The following is a 27,137-nucleotide window of genomic DNA, read 5'->3' on the forward strand; positions in this document are numbered from 1 at the left end:
GAGACTGCAGACTTGCTTTTGAGCAAGAATTGTTACAGATTCTGGGATACACATGAATTTCCTCCCCATGTGCTAGCTCTGTCAATATATATGATGTCCATTTGGAAGGTGATACGACTCTATACATTCAAACTAATGACAATGGATCAGGGATGGAACATAGTATATGTTACAAAGAATAGAAAATGGGTTTATCAGTCTGTTCGAGAAGCATGGGGATATTTGAAGTCTAGGTATATATTTTGCAGGTAAAACCACTTCCTCAAAGAATCCACCATCTTTTGGTGCATATAGATAATTTGAAACCCTGTACCCACAAATTAAAGGCATGGATTAAAAGTTTCTGGAAGATTCCCATACTTTATGTTTTAATGAGCATTAAGCTCTCAATGTAATTCAGATAGAGTTGGCATAATATTTGGGCAAGATTTCAGTGCCCCAAAACTATTTAAGGTCCATCGCTGAGGAACATCTCTGCAGGTAACTACATTTCATTTGAAGAGGCAGGAATCCACTCAGAGTTAACTGAATCAACTCAAATACAGCAGCCACAGACAAAAGATACATCTAATATTTCCCAGCTATTGCATATCTACCTGTCTGACTCTTCTATTGCCAGTATACTAGCAAAGCATTATTTCTAGCAGAAGTCATCACGTAGAATAGTAAGGCCAAAAACTTGACAGCAGTCTCAGCCAGCTCCATTTGCTGTTATTTATTAGATAGCTGTTACTAGCCAATACAGGTATTGTTCATTGTTGCATTCTACATCTATGCTTGCAAAGCCTAACAACCTATTTATACTAAAGGCACCTATTTACACCAAAACCGAGAACTTGGGTCTGATAAAAAGATAAAGACTCATCTGTCACCAAGAGACAGCAACAGAATAGAAATGACAGGGTGGAAACCCAAACCACAATCTCTAGAGAGGAGACCTTTACAGATACACTTCCAGTGTACACACCCAGTAGTTAAACTGGGTAAAAAAGATGTACAGAAGTTTGTGCTCTGTAGAACTCCACTGTCTTTGCTCCCCTTTCACCCTACCGCCAACACTAAATCAGTCTTTCTTTAGAAAAGCTGAAGCTGGTCACCTCTCCTGAAGGGATGCTTGCAAGCACCAGAATTGGCAGCATCTGCAAAGTGCCCACAGCTGCAAAACTGCCGGTCCTCTCCGAGAGCAGAGGTGACAAAGAATGAAGGGGAAAGGCCTATTGTCCCAAACGCATTGCTACTTCTGGACTGGAGCATGGGCTTCTTTATTGCTGTTACCTAATCATTCGAATGAAATTTCGGATAGCTGTTAAAGTCTTGGCAGTTACTTAAAGGAAACACGAAGCAGGGGTGTCCACTGTGTCCACAGAGGACCACAAACTCCTGCTTTTGAGTGCGCCAGCTCCTGACAGAGGAAAACCACGTACAGCAAACTCTGGGACAGGAAGCAAAGGGGAGGGCCAGCTGCCATCGAAACCACGGAGCTAATTTACAAAGGCAAAATGAAATTGTGTATGTTGACATTTGCTTTAATCATTGCAGCACTGTAATTTAATGCGTCTAATTAATTTAATATACATTCAGTGCCTAAATGAGACATCATGTGTGAAGGTACTACTGATGTAAGAGCCAAGAAACATTGCTAGCCTTAATTTCTCACTATAGTTACAAGACAGATATAATAGTATCCTACAGACGTATTAGCTGAATATTAATTTAAGTGTATGCGCTTTTAGTTTGGCGTCATTTAGGAAACATAGCTTTCACATTCAATAATTAGTAAGTACAAAAAACAGCACCATAAGTGACCATGACATAATTAAAATGATGATCTAAACCTTCAAAATGTAAAGACAAAGGTCATAATTTACATACTAATTGGTAATAAATTAACATATGCATATTCTACACATGCATGCACAATTTTCACAGTTATATAATAAAAATATTTGGTAAGTCCTTCCCCCCCCAGTTTAATTATGCATCTCACTAATGTGGTTGCTCTTCTGTATTTCTGGGGAAGGGGAATGGGTCCCTCTAAATATAAAGCACCATGAGATTAACACAAACGTTTACAACATGATATTATTTGGCAAAACTGTAATTTCATATACTGCTGCCCATAAAACGCTTAAAAATACTTACACAGCGTCAAAAAGGGGAGCTGTGTTTTTCTGCCAGTCAAGCGCCTTGTCTTTTACGGTCATGTTTGTGACCTTGTACTGTATATTCTGCAAGGAAATAAAATAGGAGTGTTATCAACACTTGAGGCTGGAGTGATCCAGACTCTTCAGCTATGACCCACTACAGTCCTAATGTAAAAACTGACTGAGCAGTTTCCTTCCCCACCTTCTTAGAAAGCCAAATAATATATACACTGAAGCAGGGACCAAAAGAGCAAGATGCACTGGTTTTCATCAAAACTATGACTAACCAGAAGAGTTTAGAGATTATATGTACCCAGACCCAAATGATCTGCACTTGGTACATGTAAAATGCCCATTCTCCTTATTGCTCATAACATTTTAAAGGGGATACATTCAGCCTGTTAAGTGACAAGGGCTTCATTTCTCACTGCCTCGCTACCTCGGTCATATTTGTAAATTAGCTCTGAAAGTCCCCAGGATTAAAGTTCCTATGAACTGCTGTCTATTTTTTCTCAACACGCTTTCTCTGCCTCCACTCTGCTTTTGCAAAATACATACTCAAACAGCAAGTGCACAGCCATCACTTTTTCTCATATACCTTTAGTTGTTCATTAATATAAGGGATTTTTAGAATCTCTGCTGCTGGTGGCCTCAATGAAGGATTCTTATTTAACATGCTGAAACATTAAAAAAAACCAAAAGTAATAATTAAGCAATTTTCCAAATTAACTTAAAAACCTGCTAAACATGAAAATAACATACCTGCACATCACAGCGTTCAGTTGGCTTGGATATCTATCAGGAAGGGCAGGTGTTTCACCTTCTACAATTTTTAACACAACAGACAAAAAATTGTGTCCACTAAATGCATGGTTCATACAGCACATCTCATACAAAATGCATCCCAGAGACCTTGAAGAATAAAATAACAGGAATAGTATAAACAATATTTTTGAAAGTAGCATGCTTTCATAGTAGTAGTGACATTAAGGTACATAAAATTACAGTTGTATGCCTTTTTCTCCTGGGAACAGGGTATTTCATTATCATGCTATCCTTTTAATCTGAAATACATTTTTTCAAATCACAAATTAGTAACTTTATAAACAGGGGAAATCATTATTCTATTTCCATAAGTGCAGGCACAAACTTAAATTATATACATATATATATATATATATGAATAAAGTAAAACCCTATTGTATGAACTAGCTTTTAAGGAGTTACTCATTAAGTTAGGAATGAAGTACTTTAATTAGGGACTGACTGACAAAGCAGTTTAGTAGCGTTTGGACATAGGTTTGTGTAAACTGGTTTTGCAAACTAATTTCTGACAACAAACTGAGGCTAAAATTCAAGTTCAAATTAAATAATGCCAGTTTCAAATAATAGAAGTGTCTCTGGTGTGATTTCACTCATTTGGTCACATATTCCAAATAGAGTCCGAAATTGATTTGGACTCAAAGAATTATCAAATTTGAGATGACCACATCATTTTGCAACATCTAAAACTAAATTTCCTCAAAATTTTATTTGGAGAAGAAGAGAAGGAAACTGAACGTGCAGGTTTGGAGACTTAGCTGAGAATCAGTGTCAGTTTTAAATCATTAAAAACTGGGAGGAACGATTACAAACAAATTTTAAAAGGGCCTCTGGCTTACCATTACCTTATTTACCAGTCCTTACAGAGACCATAAAAGATCACGAAGTTGAACATTTTAACATAAACACTCTCATAATAATCTATAAAATGACTATTCATAGCAGTTTGCACTTAACTGGGTTCCATCTGACAAATGTTTTTTTAAATATAGGGGAGCGGAGCTTTCCAGGCTTTGAAGGATGCTCGGTGTTATGTCCAGTTTGCAGTCAGGAGAACTGAGGCACTGATGTGCGACTTGATCAAGGTCATAGAAAATACTGGTGAGAGCCAGCTGCGGGACCAGACCCACCTAAGCAACCAGCTTAAATATCAGTGCAACTTTACTTGGAACGTAGTATTTGATTGTGGTATTTATAATTTACAGAAGCAGTATGAAAATAAAGCATAGTGGTAATGAGTAGAAGTACGTAGAGGTGAATGGCTTTGATGAAAAATGTATAAACGTTATCTTTGAAAGTAAATCATGAATCAAAGTTTCAATTATTCATTTTGGTTAAAGAAGACAAATTGATTCAGTCTGTCTGGCAATAAAAGAACAAGAGTACGTAATTTTAAAGCTGAAAGCCATACAATGTAAATATACAATGCAAATAAGGAAGAGGAGAGAGAATAGGGGGGCTCGCTCACTGGTACTTTTCGAGCAGTACGTGAAAACAATGAGCAGAACATTTTTGCTAACAACTGCATAAAGACCAACTACTGAGGTACAAAAATAATTGCCTAATCTTTTTTTAAGATTTAACTGTCAACTAGTTTTCAAACTTCCAAAATCAGTAAACAGTAGCGTACTGATTATGATCTGTATTTATGATGTATGTTCAAACTCTGAAACAAGATAATTACTACATGAGAAAATACTTAAAAACAACTAAAAAACCCTGCACACATGGCATCTGAAAGCATCAAACAAAAATGGAAACCAGCCAGAGAGAAGAAAAAAGGAAGGAAAATCCCAACCTGACAGACTGTACTATAACTGCTTTTTGCAAAATCAATCTATTTTGGAGGCTGCTTGATTCTGGCAGCTAGAAATTGCTTAATGAGCCATTAGGAGCACAGGATTTGCCACATCAGGGAAGCCCATTTTTTCATCTAGTTTAGTACTCTGACTACACCTGAGGCTTTGGAGGAAGATGAAAAGAACACCCAGGGCATTCTACTGCAGCCGGGGCTGCAAACAGGCTACCCAGGGAAAACCCCATCTGTCCCATGAAAGAAAAATAAAGGAGAAAAAGAAAAGAAAAATGAGGGAAAAAGAATAAAGTTTTTACTGCAGGGTACATTTCTTTGATATGAAATAAATACATCCTAAGCTGAGAAATGCTGCCCTAGGTCCCAGAGCAAGGCCATTTCTTCCCAGGACAGCCGCCGAGCTGCGATCTTGCGAGGGAGTTAGTACCAAGCTTTTGCCTCAAAACTGCATTTCTCAGTTGTGTTTCTACAGTCCTGGCCTAAGCATCTTGTAAGGAGCATATTCAGCAAGAGAAAATTGCTTCCTGATTCCCATAAGCAATCTGCACATGACCCAAACATATAATTTAATTACTTCTACAATCGTAGCTTGTATAACTGCCAGTGTTATAAAATTCTAAAATGGTCACGAATCCATACAGCCAGAGCATTTGGTTTGATGGCTCCCTCTGTTCATCAATAGGTTTGATAAAGGTCCCAAACAGCACTTAATTTCGGCAAAACCGATGTATGACCATTCTATATTGAAGTCACTTACGCTCAATTGCATCATAAAACGGAGCCTCTGGACAGGCTTCAGTGTATTCTCTGTGATATCGACTGACAGACCCGTAACTTCTCCTTCTCAGGAGAAACCACCTGAGAAGGTTTTTGGTGCTACTTGTTTACATAAGCATTGCTGTCCTTTTAACATCTTCTGATCTTTTGGACGTTATAATCCTTCAAAGGCTATAAGATCCAAGTTAGCTTTTAAATTAAACTCCAAAAGCCAGAAAAATCTAAATGCGTATGCTTTTGTGGCTTTTATCTCTCAGTCTAATCGTACCAGAAGGTCTTAAGAATTTGCCGACTTCAGAGTCTATGAGGAGTACGTACATGCACACATGTACCATCGTAACTCTCTCAGCCACTGCTTTGCAGGTCTTCACTGCTTTCACTGCTATTTTTGGTAACTATTCTACATAAAATTCATCAGTAAAAAAAAAAAAAAATTAAAAAAAATCCATTTTTGGATTGCTAAGATTAAAGGAAAAGGCAAATTGGGGGAAAAGCACAGACAAGCAAGCACAATCAAAATGAAAGTCCCAGGATCCGTGGTATAGGGAGCCCAATTTACCCAAGCCCTACAGACAAACCATCTGTCAAAATCTGACAGCACTTGGTGGAAGACATAGGCTACAATGGATTTATATGCGACTGTAACATTGCTTTGTCTCTGGAAGACAAAAAGGAAGTTATTAATACCTCTCTTGTAAAGAATTTGCTAAGTCTGTAAGTGAAAAAAAAGCATTTGTTTTTCAACTAAATTATTCCTGTTGTCATTTCTGCCTCTGCGATTATTTATAACGTATAATATGCACAAATCCTTTCAAAAGTTCCTGGATGGCATTTGCCTTGTATGCTTATAGCTTTTAGAAGAAGAGAGAAATATGATTGTTGACAACTATTTTCAAACACTTTATCTCATCCACTCAGAAACAAAATACTATATAGTTACAATAGCCACTGCATGGACAGGCACTCAGTATTTACGCTCAAGGACCTACACTGGTCCCTGGCAGACTCCCAGCCAGTACAGATTTCAGAGGCTCATCTGAGAAACCCCAAGCTCTCACATTTAGAAAACCTGCAAAAACCTGCAGGTGGAATACAGGCTGACTGCTAGTGGCAGGCAAATCTTGGTAACGTTATTCAGGAGCAGAACAGGCAGATCACTTCAGCTGGAATGGGAAAGAGTGCTGCCCAATCCACAGCATGAGAAAAGCAGGACCTAAACTGGTTGGGAACCCTTGTGCCAAGGGAATCCCTGGTTTTCTGAAACAAAAGAGATCTCCAGGAAAGCTACAACAGGACCCTTTAGTTTTAGGACCATTTGCAATAGTTATCATTGACCCATTTTGTAAGTCTGGGCTTTCTGGGTTCCATGAAGATTATGCAAAGTACAAAGGTATCCCTGCTGTTTAGAAAACCTCAGATAAAAAGTTAGTGCTCCCCTAATGCATTAACGAGTAGTCACAACTGCCCTGAATAAACTAAGTACCTGCTGTTGTGAGTCTACTTTTCCCTGGAAAGAAATGTTTTCATTTTGTTTGAATAGCTCTGGGAGTTAGGGGATGCCGGTTCTTCTCAGCCTAATATCAGGAAGTCCAAGTCTGTTTGGGCTAGAGTAATGGTTTGTAGTCACTGTATGGACTGAAATAAAAGCTGATTAAAATTTTTACTTTGTTGGTAGACTTTCATGTAATCCCCTGGATCTGTGATTGCTTTCTTAATAATATTGCTGATAGGCCTCCCTCTGCATCAGCTGGTGCTGGGAGACCTGTTCTGCCGTGATTCTTCAAGTCTTAGTGGGATGACATTGACGTAATCTGGGTAGATTCTGACCCGCTATTTCCTACAAACAATATTTAAAAAAAAATACCTCCCAAATAACAAAATAAAAACGACACATGCCTTGTAAAACAAAAGAATTAATAAACTAAATCAGCCTAAGGCCAAAGGATCTAATATATACAGCTAACACGTGGTTTAACACAGGGGATGAGTCCTGCTTGTTGTGCCCCTATAAGTACAGAGAGGGTCAGGCATTTTCCAGGGGAAAAGTGTGTCACTGGAACATGAACTTAGGTTAAACAAGAAGTCTGGTGGCTTTGTCAGCCACAGAGGTTTGATGAAACTTTTGCCTGGAAGGGTCTGAAAATAACCCAGATGCACCTCCTGGACATCAGGGGTTCACACCAAGGTCTCTGCTCTGCCTGATTCAGACCAGAAACACTAACTTTGGTCCCTCGCACCACCAGGGACCATCTTAGCCACCAGGCTACTGGCTATTTCACATGGCTCTCCCTGTGTTCTGTTTTCCACAAATTATAAAATACTCACTGTCCCAGAGAAGCAGACTGCATGTCCCATGTCCCACCACATGACTTCACCTTTCCTGACCATAAGAGATGCCTTAAAATGACACATACAGTCTTCAGTTTGCTTGACACATGAATGCAGAGCCATAGCACCGGTGGTGGGGGAACGCTGGCCAATCCCCAGCACCAGTCCCACCACGTGGTGCCTGAGGCCAGGAAGGGTCACCAGGACCCCGGCACAGCAGTGCCTCTGGGTCACGCTGGGCTCATGTGAAAAAAGCGAGTCCCAACTGCCAAACGTGCGCACACACATCACTTGCCAATCCTCCACCTGCCCTGGCCTCTTGAACTAGTCGCTGTCTCTGCTCGGCTGCCGGCGCTGCACTGACCCTTCTCCGTCTGACGGCTCCTTAGGGGGAAGCACCCACGGGCAGGGGGGCTGGTGAACTCCTGGACTGAGACCAGCTCCCCGAGGAAGCTCCTCGCCCGGAAAGGAGGAAACCCCAGACTGTGTCATCTGCAAAGGCTTTCACTTACTGCCTGGCCAGTCCAGGCTCAGGGATGGTAAGCGAAACACGGATGGCAATTTTAATTTGCCTCTGGTGATTTAAGATTTGGCATAAAGCATGGAACAGCAAAGAACTCCAGCCCTGAAATTTTAACTGAGGACAAGCATAAACGCTGCAGCTTCTCTGAGCCTAATTGCAGAACTTCTGTACATAAAAACTTTAAAACATGAAGCTTTTTACATCTATCGACCTTGGGTTACAAAGGACAATACTTCTTGCACCAGCCGCTGTACTGTGAATATTCAAGCCAGTTTTGAAGAGCCAGTTGCAAAACATTTCAGTGAGCCTGAAAAGCACAATTTCTCTTTAGAGCACATCATTAATGCAGCGTAAATGAAGGTCTTTCCAATGAACAGTGATTAAGTGGACTGAACACTGAGAGGACCACGATAACTTAGTGAGATAGCAATAACTGCCTTTTGTAGAAGATATTTTACATTTTCTTAAATTTAATATGGGAACACCTTCTGAATTTTTGTGTGTAATATTTTGAGTCCTGCTAGAGATCAGAAGGATGAGTCTGAAGAGAGAATGTCACTTCAGGTACTCATAAAAGACTTGGGCAACTTCTTGATGAGCAACTGAACTTCCTGCAAAGCAGCAGAAGGATTTCACCTCACCTGGAGCCTCCAGAGTGGGTTCCCCTAGGTGCTCAGGGACCTCTTGTGTTTCAGCCCCCATTAAATGGGGCAAATGTAAAGCAAAAATCAAACAGAATCATTATTAAAATATTAAACAAAGAGATGAAGTGACCAATGTATCAATCAAATGTGGGAGTCATGGTAGTTGATGAGTCCTGATCAAAGGAGAGTTTCTTGGCTCAGAAGTTCTTTGGGGGCTGGGGGTCTAGTGAGTCAGGGCACACCCCCTCCTCAGTGCCTCAACAGTGGGGGCCAAGAAGCTCCTACTGAAGGCAGTTCCACCCCCTGATGAGTGCTCTGGGTGCTGCTTTGGAAAGATTACAAAATGCATAAGGTATATCAGAAAGCTCTGGCTAGCGACTTGTAGGGGCGGGTTGGGGTGCAGGGACATTTCTGCTATTTTTTAAATTTTGAAAGGGTGATCAACACATCATCTATAAATACACTAGACAAATTTCTGCTTTCATTTGCTCTGTACAACTTCAATGACATATGGATTGACACTTGTAGCAACAAATAGAACTTAAACATATATTTTACATTCCATTTCAACTGCAATACAATAAATTATTCTTTACAGTAATAGAGCACAAAAGGCAGGTTTTCTTGTCTGTTTACTTGTTTTGACATCTTTTGAAATCTCTCAATATATTTTTATTGACTACATGTATTAACTGATATTTGTTTTGACACAGATGAACAAGAGAGAATCTGACATCAAATCCATCTCAGTTTAGGTATACAGACCATGAGATGAGATTCCTGACACATCCGTTGACTGGATTAAACACGCTAACTGTGAAAAATGTTTGCTACCAGTTGAAAGTACAGATGACTGTTTTCAACTTTTAGAATTATATCTTGCAGTCACAAATATATTTTGAAAAGGCAGAACTGAGCAGAAGCTAGCATAAATTACCAAGCAAACAACCTACATTCCAGTCATCAAATGTTTTACGAAGGAAATTTCCTGATTTGAAATATTCATAAAAAAGGAACCTTCAGATTAGCATACTTACAGAAACAAACACATCTTAACAGAAGAAAAAAAGTACATTTTATATAAAAAATACTACGACAGAATTTTAAAAACACAATAGTTTTAACTATCATCTTAAAACTGAACAAGATGCTTTAGGATACGAAGATAAACGAGGCAGATATTTTCCCCATTCCAAAAATCATTCTTCATCTTAGCTTGCAGGAATGCAAAGCTAAAAGCACATCTAAAGCTCTCCTAAAGTCTTTCAACAGATCTCAGGTTCTCAACTTGATTCTTTAATCATCACCTCAGAAGTCTTGATCTCAAGAATTTGTGCCAAGTGTAGAACTCACTCTTTACTGTCTACCTTTGAGCCTTTCATAAGATAGAATGACTTTTTGCTTCTGTCCTAACACTCCAGTTATTCTAATTTTTAGCTCCCCTTCCAAGTACCTTCTTTCTTTTTGCGTTTGCCAATGTTTTTCAGTTTAGTTCCTAAGAAGGTCCTTCTGCTTTCCTCTCAGCCAGGAATCACTCTTTCCTCATCCACTTGGAAGTTTAACAGAAAGTTGCGTCTTTCCCTTCATCTTTCTCAATATGAGAAAGAAAAAGATTTCCCCCTCCCTAGCGAAACTTGAACTTTGTCTACAGCCATCCTGTGTCATGGCAGAGACCGGACCTGAATCTTACTGTACTTTGAAGTCCCAGGTAACCCAGAATAAGACTAAACTACATGTTTCTTAACACATAAAGCAAGCATTCCAATTGCAAAATATGACACAAATGCCCTGGAATAATTTTAGTGGAGAAGTGTGAGCACCCTACTGAAGGAGCCAGATCTAGAAAATAAATGCCTGGTCCAACTGAAATAGCATGCTGACTACTCACCAAATGTCAGATTTTGTGTTATATCCCTGGTGCTTCAGTGCTTCTGGACTCATGTAATATGGTGTCCCAGTAAATGTAGTTGCCAGATCACATGAACCCATCAAAAGACGAGAAACTCCAAAGTCCCCTAAAAGTAACAGCAGAAACAATAATCTAGTCATATACATCCCATAAATCTGTATCTGTTCATACAAACTCTTTGGGTTTATTGTTAGACATGATACAATGACTGTACATCCAGAAAAACTTCCAGAATTTTAAAATATGGAAAAACCAATTTTCTGTAATTCTTCAAAATAAAAACACCAGAAAATCATAACAGTAGAGAATGATGTAGGTTTGAAGAGGCCTCACAAGGTCACCCAATTCAAACCCCTGGCTGAAAGCAAGGCCAGCTTCAAAGTTACATGAGGCTGCTCAAGTCCAGCTCCAGCCAGGCTTGGAGCACCCTCAAGGCTGGAGATTTTATTGCTGCTCTGGGCCCCCATTCATGTGTCTGACTGTCAAATACAGTTTGATTTGTTTAACCACAAATCAAAATGCTCCATCAGACATGGCTTGATCTAAATCTCCTTATTGACAAAATGTCTGCTGGACTGTTCTATCATACTAAAACACATCTTTTAAAAGTATGGAAATCTCACCAATTTTAAGAAGATTACTTTTCACAAATATATTCTTGGCTTTCAAATCTCTGTGAAGTATTCGCCTGGAATATAAAAGGAAATTCAACCTCATCCAACTTGAAGCATTGACAGTCATGTATCGAGTATCCCAAGTATTTATCTTCATTCCTTGTTAGGAAGGCCAGCCCACCACTGCTACAGTCTAACCCTGTAAGTGACAACGCACAGGCGATGGTATTAAGGAACTTCATATAAACACAGAGGTGCATTCGCAGATGCCCACACGCAGGATGAGAGCTTAAGCAGCCAGGATAACAAAAATGCACCTAGGGATCCCAGCTTGAGAATACAGATACGGGCTTAACATGAGCTGCAGAGGAAGGGAGAAAGGCAAGTCTTCCTATCTGGCGCTTCTTAAAAGCATTACGTCTTATTTTCTGCCAGAAAATGAGATGTCTCACAATAGATTAAGGGATGAGAAAAACAGCAATAAGAGATTCTCAAAGCTCAGGGAACTCTCCTTCAGAGAAAATATACATATTTGTATATAGACTAGGCTAGTAGTTCAAATTTTTGCAGTAATGGTGTGGAAATAAAAGAACTTTACAAAGAGAGAGATCAAAAGGAAAAGAAAAGAACAAGTAGCTTTTAAAGACTAATTCTTCTATTAAAGACTGAAGCATCATCATAAGCTACACGCCATGTGGGGACAAAAAGCATCTTCTCAATTTCTTGAAATCTTAATGCGTAGCAGTAATTCTCCATCTCCTTAGGAAAAGAAACTATCTCTACAGTATACAAAACGTGTTCTCAATTAATTCTTGTTAATAACTCTTCCAAGAGGGTTCCCTACAACCTCAACTAAACTAAAGCTCATCCACTTTTAAATTCCTTATAGCTTGATAACACACAGTATTAGTTATCAGCTCTGCTCAGGAGCTCAGGGGGAGTTTAGAACAGCATTTGGTACATGCTAGCTACAGAAACTGCATTTGCTAATACAAATACAGCAGTTGTTCAGCCATTTCGAACAGATAAAGAAAGGAACAGATGTTATAAGATTCTTGAGATGTGGGCAGGAAAAACAAATATAGTAATAGATTCTAATTGTTCTTGAGCAATCCTCAAGTATTATCTCAAATTTTACTTAATTATTACAGTCTTATGCATTGAGATACTGAAATTATTTCCAAAATAGTTTCCATATTAAGACTAGAAAATACATATTCTACAGCACAATTTAAATAAGCAATTCAGTCCACAGCTCATTTGAAAATCTTTTTTGCAAGAAGAGAAAAAAATTATTAAACTCAATACACTCTGTTCACAAATGGGAAAAAATATGAATAATAACTACCAGAAGATGTTTTAATATGCACATAGACTGAGCATGAAAAGGAAACATTTCTATTTTTATAGGACATAAAGAAAAGAGTTCTTTAAGCTTCTTATGGCAATCTTTTGAGTTTTTCTCCCGTAAGTAATGCTTGTAGAGAAAGGTCTGCACATTGGAAAAATGCAAGTTTTATTCAGTATGCCTCCATTGATGTTTATAAATAATTTGTTCTCTATTTGGCAACTTTCTTGAGCAATACATGCACACTCATCATACATTACGTCAGTAAGGAAATTAAGCTAAGGTGATACTCATTATTATTTCATAAGCCTATATTTACATGTAGTTTTATATAAATCTTGCTCTGTTAATTTAGATTCATAGTCTTCCCTTACCATTCATCACACAGAGTCTTTGCAAGAACTTGACGAGTTAGATTTTTCTTGCATATTGTTGTTGAGTGTTGGTGGGTTTTAACCCTTTTTAATTATTATTACTTTGTAGAAATACAACTACAGACTCTGTGAACCTGAAAGTTTCCTGGATATCTGTGATTCGAGTAGCAGCTATCTTGATGTATAAAAACTATCCAGAAAGCTTTCAGTAGCATATTATTTGAAAAGGTGATAAACAGAAGATGTTTGGGTCCCATTAGTTTGAATTAGAATGTAATGCTAATATAAATTTGTAACATATTGATGAAAATGTTATGCAAATTATTTGCATTACCAAGAATTATAAAATGCTATTTTTTATTAATATGACTAAGAAATACTTCGGGTCATTGTTTGGAAATTCCCATGATGATGTCTCTCAATGCAAGCCACCTTATTCTGCCAGGATATGTCAGAAGATTAGTTACAAGATGAAACCTTAACTGAAGCAACTGGTTTAATTCTAGTAAGAAATAAGTACTGAGCCTGCACTGTAAATCTAGTTTAAGGAAGAGTGTGACACTTTGCTGGACCGAGAGACAGACCTATAAAAGTAACATGAATTAACTGGACTCCAGAAAAACTTAATCTAACTTGACAGTCAGCAAAGTGGTTATTGATATTTTGGGTAGAAATTAACACATAAGGACAGTTTCAAATTTGGCCAATAAATACACCCATATCTACGTTCTATAGATTACCTGCCTGTTGTTTCATAGTCATAAAAAAACAGCGCGAAGCAGTGAGTAGGGGCAGGCTCCTTGAATAAAGCTTCCTCTGCAACATACCAGCAAGGGAAGCTGATCAAAGTGGAAGTAGTTTACTGCTGTGAAATATTCAGCAATTAATTTCTCTTTTCTCTAGCTGAAGAATTATTTAGAGAAGTAAGAGGTTCTGAGTAAGTCTGAATCCTGTACTAGGGAAGACAACGTGAAATCCAGACAAAGTACTTGGGCAAAGCCTGCCATCCTGTAGACTGAAAGCGGCAGATTTGCTTGCATAAACGGTAACCTGATAAAAATCTCTGTGTTGGCACGTTATTCATAAAGATTGGCAAAGTGATGGATAACATAATGGTCAGTTTATTCAAATTGAGGTTAAATGAATGAAAAGCCTCATTCCCTGATTGCTGTGGGATGACGTGCAATGGGCTACAAGTATGCCAGAGAGACCAGATGATGGTTCCATGCTAACGTTCTCCGCCTAGATAAGACCACTGAACTATGTTGTCTCTCCTTTACTTCTCTCTCTGGTTATATCAATGACAGATGAGGATTGAATCTATTTAATTCTAGACAATTTAGCTTTCAAGTTTAAAATTAAAAAATCCTTTCAATTATGCAAAATAGCCAGTAGGTAGCATAATGACCACAAACTATTCATGCCCTCCTTGGGGTTTACGAAGCATAAGTAAAACACAGGGATCTCTAATCTGTATAATCTTTATTATTACAGGAAAAGAAATACAATCTAAGGCAGTGAAGAAGTCCTGTTTTAAAAAAAGTTTCCAGCATAAGAGTTTTCAAAAAGTGCAGAAGTTCAACAAAAGCTGTGCAAGGACAACCATGTGAATAGTCTATATCTAAAACCAGAAATAGTAATTTTTGCTGCTCTGGAATAAAAACTCTCATCCACTGCAGCTGGATTTTCTAAGGAATGGCATGAGGAAGTCCAACCCACAGGTAACAAAACTCAAGCTTCTAATTCTAGGGCAAAGTTTTCTTTGCATTAGAACATAGTTCAAACATATATTACAGCTTTTTTCCGTATCAGTAGTGAAAAATAATGTATGACTCCTCCATACCTAAACTGAGGGCTGTTATTATGTTTCAGTAATTCAAATTAATTTTTGTAAGTAGTTTTCCGTTCTTTTAAGCCTAACCTTTTCCATTTAAGCTATTGTTTGGCTCTAAACTAATAAGATAAATATTAAATTTTCTAATGTGCATACAGTCAAATAACATACAATACAGGAAATGCAAACAAAAATAAAACTGTCAGGTCATTTGTATGTGTCTGGAGAGGTGCTATTAAATAGCTATGATTCAAAGACAGAAAATGAAATGCTGTTTGCAAAATCAAATTGCTGCTTTCACTGAAGAATTAAACTGTACTTTTCAGGAAAACCAGTAATTTAATATACATATTTACCAAAGGGCGTTTATTTATAGGATTTTTTTTAAAAGATTTATTTGAGAACAAGTAGAAGATGAGAAAAATAGAAAGAAAAGAAGAATAGACAAAAGGGACATGGAGGAAAAGAGGAGATAAAAGAGGAATAAGGAAATACAGAAAATGAAAGATAAAAAGAGTAACATACAATAGAATAGAATAGTTCTACAGTGATCATCTAGTCCAACTGCAATGTTACTGTTATTCTGCCTTAGTCTGCACAATGCATCCTCTAAACACGTATACTAAAGAAAGGATTTCACCAAAAGCGGACTTTCCAGATTACCAAAACTTTTAATGATCAGTTGTTGAATTGGAGTTTGAGAAGAAAAAAAAAAAAAACAAAACACCCCAACCCATGCTGCTAATTTACTTAAACAGTCAGGATTTTTATTTCCATTTCCATCTGTCCTTTCCACCTGAGGTGAACGCATCCCAAGATGAACAGAGCATCCCAAGAGAGCTCTCTCTGCTGTGCTCCCATTACCGCAGTCTGTGGGGGCGGCACTTCACGTACAAGCCCCAGATAAATTGGCATTTAGGTACCAAAATGTTCTTGCATCCTGGACAGCAATTCACTCTGCCCTTTTGCCTCCAGAGTCTGACACCGTAGGTGCAAAAACTCATTAGGCATCATGCAGTTTACGTCCAACGTGCCCCACATACTTTACTTCAGCTCAACTGAGAAATGGTTGTTCTCGGTGACAGGTGACTATACCTAGCTACCGCTCTGTTGAGACTCAAGTTCAGGCAACCAAATTTGGCCCAAGCCCTGCTGTGAAAGATATTATTTGAAACAGCTACATCAATTTGGTGTTTGCACCTTCAACCCAGTGCATAATAATCTTGTTTTCTGAGTATTCATGCAGGATGGAAGACTATGGATTCTAGTTTACTTTCATATTGAAAAAAACTGAATTCTCTTCTCCAGATTCTGGGTGTAACCTACTCTTCAAACATAAACATCTTTTCACCCCCTAGCTGTATTAATAATTTAGGCCAGTATTTTAGGCGTATTAGCTCATCTCCCCAAAACATGCAGGCAACTAAAGACAAACATCCTTAGCCTCTGCTAAGACAGTCCTTGCAGCAATGACATTCTTATTTGTAAAAGTTCAATAAGAATAATAGTCCAAATAGTTTAGCTTGGCAGGACGAAAAATCTTGGACTTTTGGGCTACAACGTTCTTTAAAGGATTCTCTGTCTTGTTCATTAACGTGACATTTCAGAGCTGCCAGCAGGCAGAAGCAACAGGGAGGAAAGGGAGGAAAAGAGAAGATGGGAAGCTGGGTTAACTTCAGCTGGCTCAGTGTTTCCGAAAAGCTGCTAGGAAAGGAGCCTGGTATTCCCGTTTGCTCGGCTGTTCCTCCAGCTCTCAATGCAGGTGGCAGCATGCTGGGCCTTCTGCTCCTGGCTCAGCACAGCACTCGATCTCCCTCGTACCATGCTAAATAGTCCCACCTACCTCAAAGGGAACCGCACTGGGTGACGCGGGAAGGGGACCAGACAGGGCTCACACACATGTGCAGTACACTGGCAACAAGGGAACTGCTTAAATCGCCCAAATCAGCCTGCCTAAATCACATTGCAGGCAAGAACTACACCCATGGAGATGACCAGATGGGTATTCACCAGCATCTACCCCTGCTCAAACCACGCGTGATCTCCACGCATCACTGACTGGATGACCTGCAGTAATTTTTTAGGTTATTCTTCGATGTGCTGTTAAAAGTAGTGTCTCTTTTCAAAGAAGGTATGTATGTAACTTCACTGATTATAGTGGGAGTACATCAAGCATACATATTGCATTCTTCACATTAAATACCTACAAGAGATCCTTGTTGACTCCCCTTAAAAAAGCTGACTTGGTTTTAACCTTTTAATCCATTTTCTTCTAACAATATTGAACTGTTTCTGTTGAAGGCTCTTGGAAAAAGTGTGTCTAATGCTTAAAGACATCTACCACTGTGCTGCTAAAAGATATAATACACAATGCTCTTGCAGAATAGATAATTAATTACACTTTAGGTATATGACTTATACCACAGCAGTTTGGTGAATCGGACTTTATACCTATACACGACGATCCATACAGTTTCGTTTCTGTTTGAACACCTGCAACTAGCCAGTAAGTCTGCCCCCTCCCCTCCCAAGATAAATGCGCGCGTGTTAAATGACTGTACCTTTCATGCATATAGTTGACTCCGAGTAACAACTGTATAAACCAGTCTATTATTTGTCTTTGAGTGAATATCTTCCCAGATTCTTTGTACTCTTGAATTTTAAAGTCCAGATCTCCACCCTGAAAAACATCACAACATATTTGTGCATTTAAAGTAAGTTTTTAAAATGTCTTCTCCTTTACCAAAGTGCAGGGCTCTGCTTTCTTAGACCTTCAGGCTCCCTACCGCACAGTCTGTAAAATTAATGCTTGCACATGAATTCTGAACTCTCCCAGCACCAAAAGCATCCACAACTGAGGATCAAAATGAGATCAAGCAGTCTGGCGGCGTAGGGAAAGTGGGTCAGTTTTCTCCTGGTGTTACACGATATCATCAAAGTTTTCAACTGTTCTCATTTCATGTCCCCCGGCTTTAGACGTGCGCCTGAGCTGGTGACCTCAAACTCCCTTTACAGTTAACACAAAGGAACAGGCAAAAGTATATAGCGCAATTGTCTCTGCCATCTAGCTGTCTACCTTAGGAATGGATGGATCATGTTGTAGAAACGCTGTTTCTCTGCAAAAGTTTATGATGAGGGCCTACATCAACAGGCTAATATGTAGACACCTAAATCAAGTAAAATGAATCTGCCCCAATCAGTCCAAATAAGTTTATAAATTTGAGAATTGCATTTCCACTTAAGTGAAACATTGCACAGTCAAGAGACGCTCTCATTTATTCTGCTGAAATAACCACATCAGCATCAAAGAAACAATGCTGTTCTCTGAAGAATTAAAATACAGTCTCTTTAATTATGATGCTTTGTCCCTCTTCAAAACTCATTTTTGCCAAAGCAGAATTAAAGCTTCAAGAATCTATAGCATGTGTTATTGTAAATACTTCATTAAAACTACAATCGGTCTTGAAGTAACACTAGAAATGGAGCAATAGGACCTACATTAGGCCATGAAAATAAACCAGAAAATATATACAGAAAAAGACGACTTGAAAACTGGTAAGCCAGACATTTGGAAAAATTGGTTGAACAACGGTATGATGAAAGAGGTTTTTGAGAAGACTTATATGAAAACTGTTCATTTTGCTAAAAAATATACAGACGGTTGTCAGACAGTTGTTTATGCAGTTTATAAAATAAATGCATTTTGTGTACAAGAACGCACGTTAGTGGCAAGCACTGTGCTGAGGTAACTAATCCCAGAGCAAAGGGACTGTGAGTCTCATTGTACTCTAGTGACTAATTACCTTACATCAGGACAGCTTATTCTCCATAAGTCATTACTTTTACATTATACATTCTGCATAAAATAAGAAGTTTTATGTGCCATATACAAGAAAATAATTTAACCTGTACAACCGTACCTGTACTACCATTTCCCATCATCAACCCTTCCTTCTCTGTACCATTGACTCTCAATGTTTTATGATCTCTTCAGCCTTTCTTGTTTTTCTGTTCCCAACACTCCAGCATTCATACTGCCACTACAAAATAAGCAGGTTCTGTCCTGTCCATACATTTCTGTCTTTGACATGGATTTACAGTAATTACTGTGGTCTCTGAGGTTCTAAGTTACAATATTCAAGAGTGAATATGTTTAAAAAAAAGAAAATATGTTTGGTCATGTATCAAAAATGTGTTCCCTGACAATGTCCTGCCATTTATTAATTGAAATGTCTGAATCATCTCATCCACTAGGGAAGCGAATATGCTCTCCATCAGCTCTCCATCTGCCTCCCTGCCGCAGCCCAGAGAGAAGCTCTTCTGGGAACTTGGAGCTCTCAGCAGCTGCTTCCCCTTTGCAACTCCAAATGTTCGACTGCTTCCCCCCAGTTGCTTGCAGCAGAGCAGAGGAAGGAAAGAAAAAGTGTTGCTGGGTACCCTGCTGCATGGCAACCAGATGGGCTGTGTCTGAGCCTACTCATGCACCCCAAAAATAATGATTCACCTATTCCAGACGGTTGCCCCAGACCATCCGGAGCCAACTGTAGCGATAGCCCAAGACTCAGGGGGTGCTCAAACATGTGTCAGCTGGCTACTGGCCGCAAGGGACTATGTACTATCCAGGTGAGGGTAGATGAAGTACAGCACGGTCCAATCGCCGTTTGTCCCTGTCCCAATATGTCCCCTCTCACAATAACACATTGCCATGAAAAATGCAAGGAAAAGAATTGTTGGACCTACAGAGTTAGGCTAGTGAATATCCTCTTAATTTGGGGGACATTACTGTCAAAATATCTAAGGAGGACAAAAGCTGTCAGATAAAGTACTACGTGTGCCCTCAAGTAACTGTATCAAGCAGAGAAGACTGGTCTCAATGTCTTAAAATTAATTTAACCTTGATTTTGCATCTAAAAAAGGAAAACAAAAATACATCATAAAAGATTTGCTGAAATACTGATGCCATGAAATTCTGAAGAAGTTTGTTAACCCAATTTTGCATTTTGGAAGGTCAGTATAATGAAGTTTATAAGGAATTTAACAAATAAAGTATATAGGGAATTTCCAAGATGCATTTTTGATTTAAATGTCAAGAGTATCAAATACATCAGTAACTTATTTAGAACAGCTTAGCATCTAGAGCTGATAATGTGAACAGGCACTGATTGCTTTAGTTATTCCTTTTGCTCAGATTTCCTTAGCATATGTGTACTCACTTCACAGCTGAGACCACAGTGAAGAGACAGAAATAATTGCTTGGGGGAAAATACAACTAGTTCTGGTTTATGATGTATTAAAATTATGCAACTATTAAGGTAGTTATTTTGTAAAAACGGTATTTTATTGAAGTCCAATTTATGCTACAATATTAAATCCAAGGTTCGTGAAGGAATTTTTGCTTGAAATCTGACTTCTCTGACAATATTTATATTGCCTGTAAGATTTTGATCCAGGATAACTGCCAAAGAGGCTCAACAAGATCGAAACAGAAAACATATACTTCTTTTCTATAATTTTGAGTGAATTCAGTTATACTAAAAGACGTCGAGCTGAGCAATGCAGACCAATGTTCTCTTGGTATAGCACGGTATAGCTGCATTGGAGGCTCACTCCATGCTATGCCATCAAGAATAAGCAAAATACTACGGCTAATGAATAAGCCACAGTACTTCGGAGAAAACAGAATAAGGCTCAGAAAGTAGTTCTGTTTCCATGCCAACTTAATGTTTATTCTTTATTTTGAGTCTGCCCAAGAGTACCGATTACTGCCAATCTGGTAATTATTCTATGCGTGAGAAACTGAATGTATCAGACTTCCGAACAAGGACGAAGTAGCAATACATTTTTCTCATTCTCAATTTATATGCAATTTATACGCAATTTATACAGGCATTTTTTTAGCTCAAAAGATTCAAATCCCACTACATACAAAGGCAGGTTATAGATAAGTACATACAAAAGTATACCTTCTGGAAATACTCCCACTAAAATAGAAAAGAAACTTTACAGCACTATGCGAACCCTTGCTTTACACTTTCCTTGTCTGAACATTCAATTAAATACATCGTAATTGCTAAAATGCAGTGATACTAAATAGCGTGTCCTTCTGGAAAATGTCAGAAGCACATCCTAGTGGACCCACTGTCATTCTGGCCTGACCTAGCAGACAAAACTGAAATGATTCAGCTGCACAGCCAACGCATCCATTTCCTCCTCTGTCATTTGCCTTGCTCTAATACGTTCTCATGTGTTTGAGTACATGACTCCCAGATCCTAGGGTAACTCCACACCGAAACATTTTCACACAGGGTAGTTTACATTGCCTAAATAAAAAAAATCCCAAGCTGCAGCAGCTTGTGATTACTATGGGGATTGCGATCATGCTCTTTTTTATTCTCCTATAACTTTATTCCAGACGAGGAAAAAAAAAAAAAAAAAAAGATAGAAAACTGTGCACCAAAGCCACCAGTCCAGCTCTGTAATGCTGCTGGAAGAGGCTCCTTTATTCCTATAGGCTTAACTGATCTGGTGTTGGGCCACTTTCTACCACTGCTAGAGAGAAAACGAATCAGTGCACAGCAATATCTGGGCAGTAAGAATAATCCTTCAATTCTGAGCTCTGGATTTCCACAGAGACTTGGCAGTACCAAATTTCTATCAAGCGTCAGTTGTCAGACATTCAGGGAAATGACGCAAAGAGCTTCTGCATGGGTGTTAAAACAAATATTCAGATTGCATAACAGAATTGAACATTTCGTATTTAATTTTTAAAAATCCCAGCAGTAAATAGGCATTTAACTGTCATCAAAGAAACCTTCTAAGGAAGAAACGACTGGCAGGAATAGTACTTCTTTAATTACTCCCACCAAAGCCGAAATCTTGAAGAAATGTGATTAGCTAATACAAGTCTGATTGGTGGGCATGTAACCCAGTAGTCCAGGGTCATTAGCTTCCAAAGCATTTCAAATGTCTAGCAGAGCACAACTGAATAGTCTGCTTCACAGTTTCATGAAAAGATCACTGTATGTATAACAGATTGTATTTTTTTAAAAACAGCACATCTATATTTAATACAAAGTAGGCACTTGTTTTATATAAACTCTTAAAAATCTGTCTTAAATATGTATAAGTTCTTATTTTAAAGCCTTAAAACAGATTGCATCAATATGTTTTTAAACCAAATGCTAGAGTGAAAGAAACTGGTAGCTATATTGTAATATATCCTGCTTTAATGTTTTTTGTATCCTCTGAACTTTGGTGGTCTTTGACTCACACTATTCTCCAGTTCATAAAGTCAATGCTGCTACCAAACTCATCATCCATGTGATCAGGCTTGAGCTTCTCTGGTTTGTCTGAGCTACGCGTCTCAGGTGAGCAGGTAACATCTCGTATTTGAAATATGCCTAATGAGTAGCAGGTGATACCACAAGTGAGAAATGAGAGTAAAATTCAAATGAAAACATTAAAGAAAACTGGGCTATGTTTCCTTTAAGACCTTATCTTAACACACACATTCTTTCAAGTTTCTTCAAAGCAATCTACAAGTCTCACCTCGCAGTATTCAGTGATAATGCAGAAACTATCTCGCTCCACAAAGCTTGCATAAAATTTGACAATGGCTGGATGGTCTAATTTGGAGAGTAGTTGTGCTTCCAGATTTGCTTCAACTGTTTCATTAGGCTTTAGGTCTCCAACAGAGATTTCCTTTAGAACCTTTCTGGAGGAAAACAAGAAATATTTGTATTAAAAATAGAAAAACGGAAAAACACATAATGCTCAAAACCCCATCATGATTTCTTTAAATGCAAAATAATAACATTAACCAAGTATTTGGCAACATGAAATAATGAGGCAAATATGGGTAAACGAATAGAATGCATTAAAATGCAAATAAAAATGCTAGTCATCATAGCAATTAAGCAACATTTTAAAAATATTATTTTGAAGTATTTTTCCCCTACTGCACTCCCTACTGCACTGTTTTCTTCAAGACATATTTTCAGTGCTATGGATTAATGCATAATAATAAACATAAATAAAAAATCAAATCTAAGTGATTTCAAACCCACTCAGAGCATATGCTCAAGATTCATACATGAAATATGCAGTAGCAAGAAACTCTTTGGTTTTGCTGCTTCTGACGAAGTCTCTCCATGGAAGCGTCAGAAAAATCACACAGAGGGCTGTATTTCTGTGACTCTTCTTCTGGTGATAAAATCAGGACGCCTATTTTTTTTCTAAAGATCAGCCTGCCCTACACCCGAACACCTAAGTGGAAGGTGCAAATCTGGATTTGTGGCTGAAACCTAATTCTGCTGTTTCAAATAACTATAAATTTCAGAGTTTAATGTTTGTTTTGGGAGGCACTAAACCCCTAAAGCTGAAAAAATTAAAGGGATTTTTCATATTCTTCAATTCCAACACGCGAATGTGCTGTAGGAGAAACCGTGGTTCAGACAGCTCTATACGGTACCTGGAGTTGGGGAGTTTACTGTTAACTTGTGCTGGAATAAAAAGCCCTCAGTGCAGGGCATTGTGAGGAAGCATATTTTGCTGGGATCTTCCTAATGAAATGTTTAAAAAAGGCATACATCACACAAAAGCATGCCATTTCCATCTACTTTACCAGACGCTGAAGAATGGATCATTGGTCTACGCCTGAAGTAGCCATTTGAGACTATTAGAGAATATCATGGTATTTTACTGCAACAAAGTGATGAATTTCCAATAACTTTTGAATACACGGAAGGTAAGTTCCACACCAAAGGGATATCTTCACAGTGCTTTTAGTAATTTCCCATTCAATACGACGTGGTTGTAAAGTCCTAGTAGTTAAAGATGACAGCAATAAAACCACAGTAATTCACTTGATCTAAGGGGAAAAAAAGCTGTATTTCTTCAGAGGAAAATTTCTTCCTAAATCTCAACCATCAGTTTCTGACTAACGATGCATGACTTTTTACGTAAACTTATCTAATCCCCATCTGGCAGTGTGACGAAAAAAACATGCCGTTTGATTTGTCTGCATCTCTACAGACATGCTTCATACTATGAAGACAGGTAATACCTACTGCAATCTTCTAATCTTCAATTGACACGGGGACATTATTCCTTCCTTCATATAGATCAAGTCACAGAACTGACAAACAGAATGGGTCCTTATTAAACCCCGCTTAACACAAGTTTCTTGTATACCCGAGACAGCAATAAAAGCCTGATGCGTTGATGTGTAGGGATAGCTTGTCATCTTAGTCACTCAGTGATTTCGACGTTGTCATCAGCTGTCAGACAAGACAAGTGTTTTTCTTATTAAAGTTCATTCCCAGGAGAACAAATCGGGAAAATGTACTTTTGTAAATAAGGTGTTGGTTTTCTGCAACACAATGCTAATTCATGCCCAGGACTGGAAGTCACTTGCATCTAGAAAGAAAACTTTTGCGATGCAATCGAGACTAAGCATATCTGCATGCCACTGGTATATGTGTGTACTGTTTCTGTATGTAGATAAGGTTTGATTTTAATTAGAGTTTAAGACGACAATCAGACTTTTTACTTTCTGCCATGCTTTTGATACCTACTTAAGTAAATGGGCTTAAAAATTATAAATAAAAATTCAAAAAACTCTACATTGATTAAGTATTGACAAAGAAGTTATGTCAGGGTCCCAGAAGTCTCACAGAGAAAATGAAGAATAGTCTCCAGATCTAAAGTGGCTCTTTTCTGACAACTTTAGAAGAAAAATAATGAAGCTAAAAGTCTCCAATCAGAATTTCTTCTATGTAAATTAACTATACTTTTCAATATATAAAGCACCTAAAGAATGCTTAAATTTACTCTACCCCATTTCAGTACTTAAACAAGTAACTTCTGCCCTAACAGGCGGCAAAAATGGGCATTTTCTGTGATTTACAGGACTCCAAAGATAACACAAATTCGGCATCCCTGTTGATGTCAAATAGGCTGATAGATCCATAAGCTGATAGTGTTTCTGCCTACCCAAAAAAAACCACATTAGTAATCATAAGAAAACAACAAACTTTTCTTAGCTAAACAATCCTGGCTGTGTTTCCCCTCTACGAAGAGAATCCAGCTCTACACTTTGAATGAGACAAAGTGTTTCTGTTTATACGATACAACCTGCATTTTAAGGTTGGCTTATAATAAAAAGTTATCTTTGCTCATATTTCACTCATTTTACTTGCGTATCATCTGATGAAAATCTGCATGGATCCAACAGCTTAGAAACATAAAGTTAGGTAACATAAAGTATTTTAAACAAACCTTTTGAAGCATGTGACATGAACATTTATTATGGATGTTGGGAATAATAGACCCCTGTTAAGATTTTGTCAAGACTCCATCTGGAGTAGAGATGTCCATCTGAAAGTCAAGTTTTTTCATAAAACCTGCCCCTATATTTTCTGCCACTTAGGCTCAAGTGTCAAGTAGGATTTAAAAGGTCCAAAGCTATTTGCACGAACTCAGAAAACATAGATTTAGGAGGCACGTACAAAAAAACAGGTAAAAACACTAAAATGTGGATGCTTTCCAGATACAATACTTAAAACCACCCCTTTTGATGTAATGCTAAAGGAGATGTACTGATTCTTTACTGTGAGGGTGGTGAGGCACTGGAACAGGTTGCCCAGGGAAGCTGTGGATGCCCCATCCCTGGAAGTGTTCAAGGCCAGGCTGGATGGGGCTTTGAGCAGCCTGGTCTAGTGGGAGGTGTCCCTGCCCATGGCAGGGGGGTGGAACTAGATGATCTTTATGGTCCCTTCCAACTCTAACCATTCTATGATTACATAATTTAAATTATATACCCAGACACATAAGCAAATCATAGAATCATACAATCATTTAGGTTGGAAAAGACCTTTAACAACAAGTGCAATCACAAACCTTACACTGCTAAGCCCACCACTAAGCCACATCCCTAAAGAAAAAATAAAATGTCTGAACACACAACTAGAAAACTTTGTTATAGAAGTGCTAGAAGATATCCTAAACTTAAATACAGAGCAAAGGATTTTAACTGTGTGGAAAAAAAAACCCTAGCCTTGCAATTTAATGGTGCAAAGAAACTTTGAACTTAATCTTGAACAGACCACAACTGAAAGAGTCTTGTAGTGAATGCAATCACATTTTAAAATAATAAGCGCCAACTATCACTGTTTACATCCATCCTGGAGGAAGCTGGGTCTGCTACGTGTAACAGCATCCATCCCCCCCAGGGTGGGAAAACAACATGAGCGGGAAGCCCACTCCCCACCATACAGAAAGCAGCTGCCCTGCCTCCGCCGTGCCCGCGCCTCGGGAGACCTTCCCCGGGAACACCTTCTGGTTTTCATCAGCAAAACCTTGCTGGCTCGCATTGTCACGCTTTGAAATGCAGCCAGGCCAGCACACCATGTCTGAAAGCACAATAATGTGGAGCAAATAGGGATAAATAGAGCAAGACTTAAAACAAGCGAAAAACAAGCACGAAGGTGGAATCCTCCAGGATACGGACACCCAGTGGGAATCCTTTTTGAGCTTTACTAGTGACTGACAATATGCCACAGCAGTGTTTATCTCAGTCTATTTGCACTGATCTAAAATTAAATGTTTTACAACCCATCTGGTATGTGTTTACATTGATGACATACTTTATTATTATATAATTTGGTTTATTGGATCAGAAGCAATTCTTAAAAGAAGACAATCTTTCTCAAAATGCACTGCGTTTATTGAGTAAACTGCCACATGAATTATTGACTAGGTGTATTTGCTTGCTGACAATGAAGTAAAAGAAATACAACTCTTTTAATCTCAAGAATAAATAGGTAAAACTACCACAGAGAGGGTGTCCTCTGGGAATACATGATCAAAATTTGAAGGTTTTCATTAAACTTCATTTCACACAGGCAGTCATTCAGTTAATTGCAGCCTGACATTAGCAAGACCTGCTAGCAGGTAATCAGTGTGCAAAGCTGGGAATTTATCATTCCCAAGATTATATTTCCAAGTC

General features: G+C 38.4%; 1 protein-coding gene across 1 annotated transcript in view; it reads right to left on the minus strand.

The window, feature by feature from the left end:
- NEK11 (NIMA related kinase 11) overlaps positions 1-27,137 on the minus strand; it is a 98,876-nt gene that overhangs the window by 53,521 nt on the left and 18,218 nt on the right. Inside the window, exons 3-9 of the mRNA XM_054189618.1 lie at positions 22,679-22,844; positions 17,692-17,810; positions 11,584-11,648; positions 10,940-11,066; positions 2,907-3,056; positions 2,743-2,821; positions 2,143-2,228 (exon numbers count right to left, since the gene is read on the minus strand). Coding sequence (XP_054045593.1) covers positions 2,143-2,228; positions 2,743-2,821; positions 2,907-3,056; positions 10,940-11,066; positions 11,584-11,648; positions 17,692-17,810; positions 22,679-22,844 — 792 coding nt within the window. The remainder of the gene's footprint in view (positions 1-2,142; positions 2,229-2,742; positions 2,822-2,906; positions 3,057-10,939; positions 11,067-11,583; positions 11,649-17,691; positions 17,811-22,678; positions 22,845-27,137) is intronic.

The sequence above is a fragment of the Rissa tridactyla genome, chromosome 2, assembly GCF_028500815.1.
Source record: "Rissa tridactyla isolate bRisTri1 chromosome 2, bRisTri1.patW.cur.20221130, whole genome shotgun sequence".
NCBI classification, from domain to species: Eukaryota; Metazoa; Chordata; class Aves; order Charadriiformes; family Laridae; genus Rissa; species Rissa tridactyla.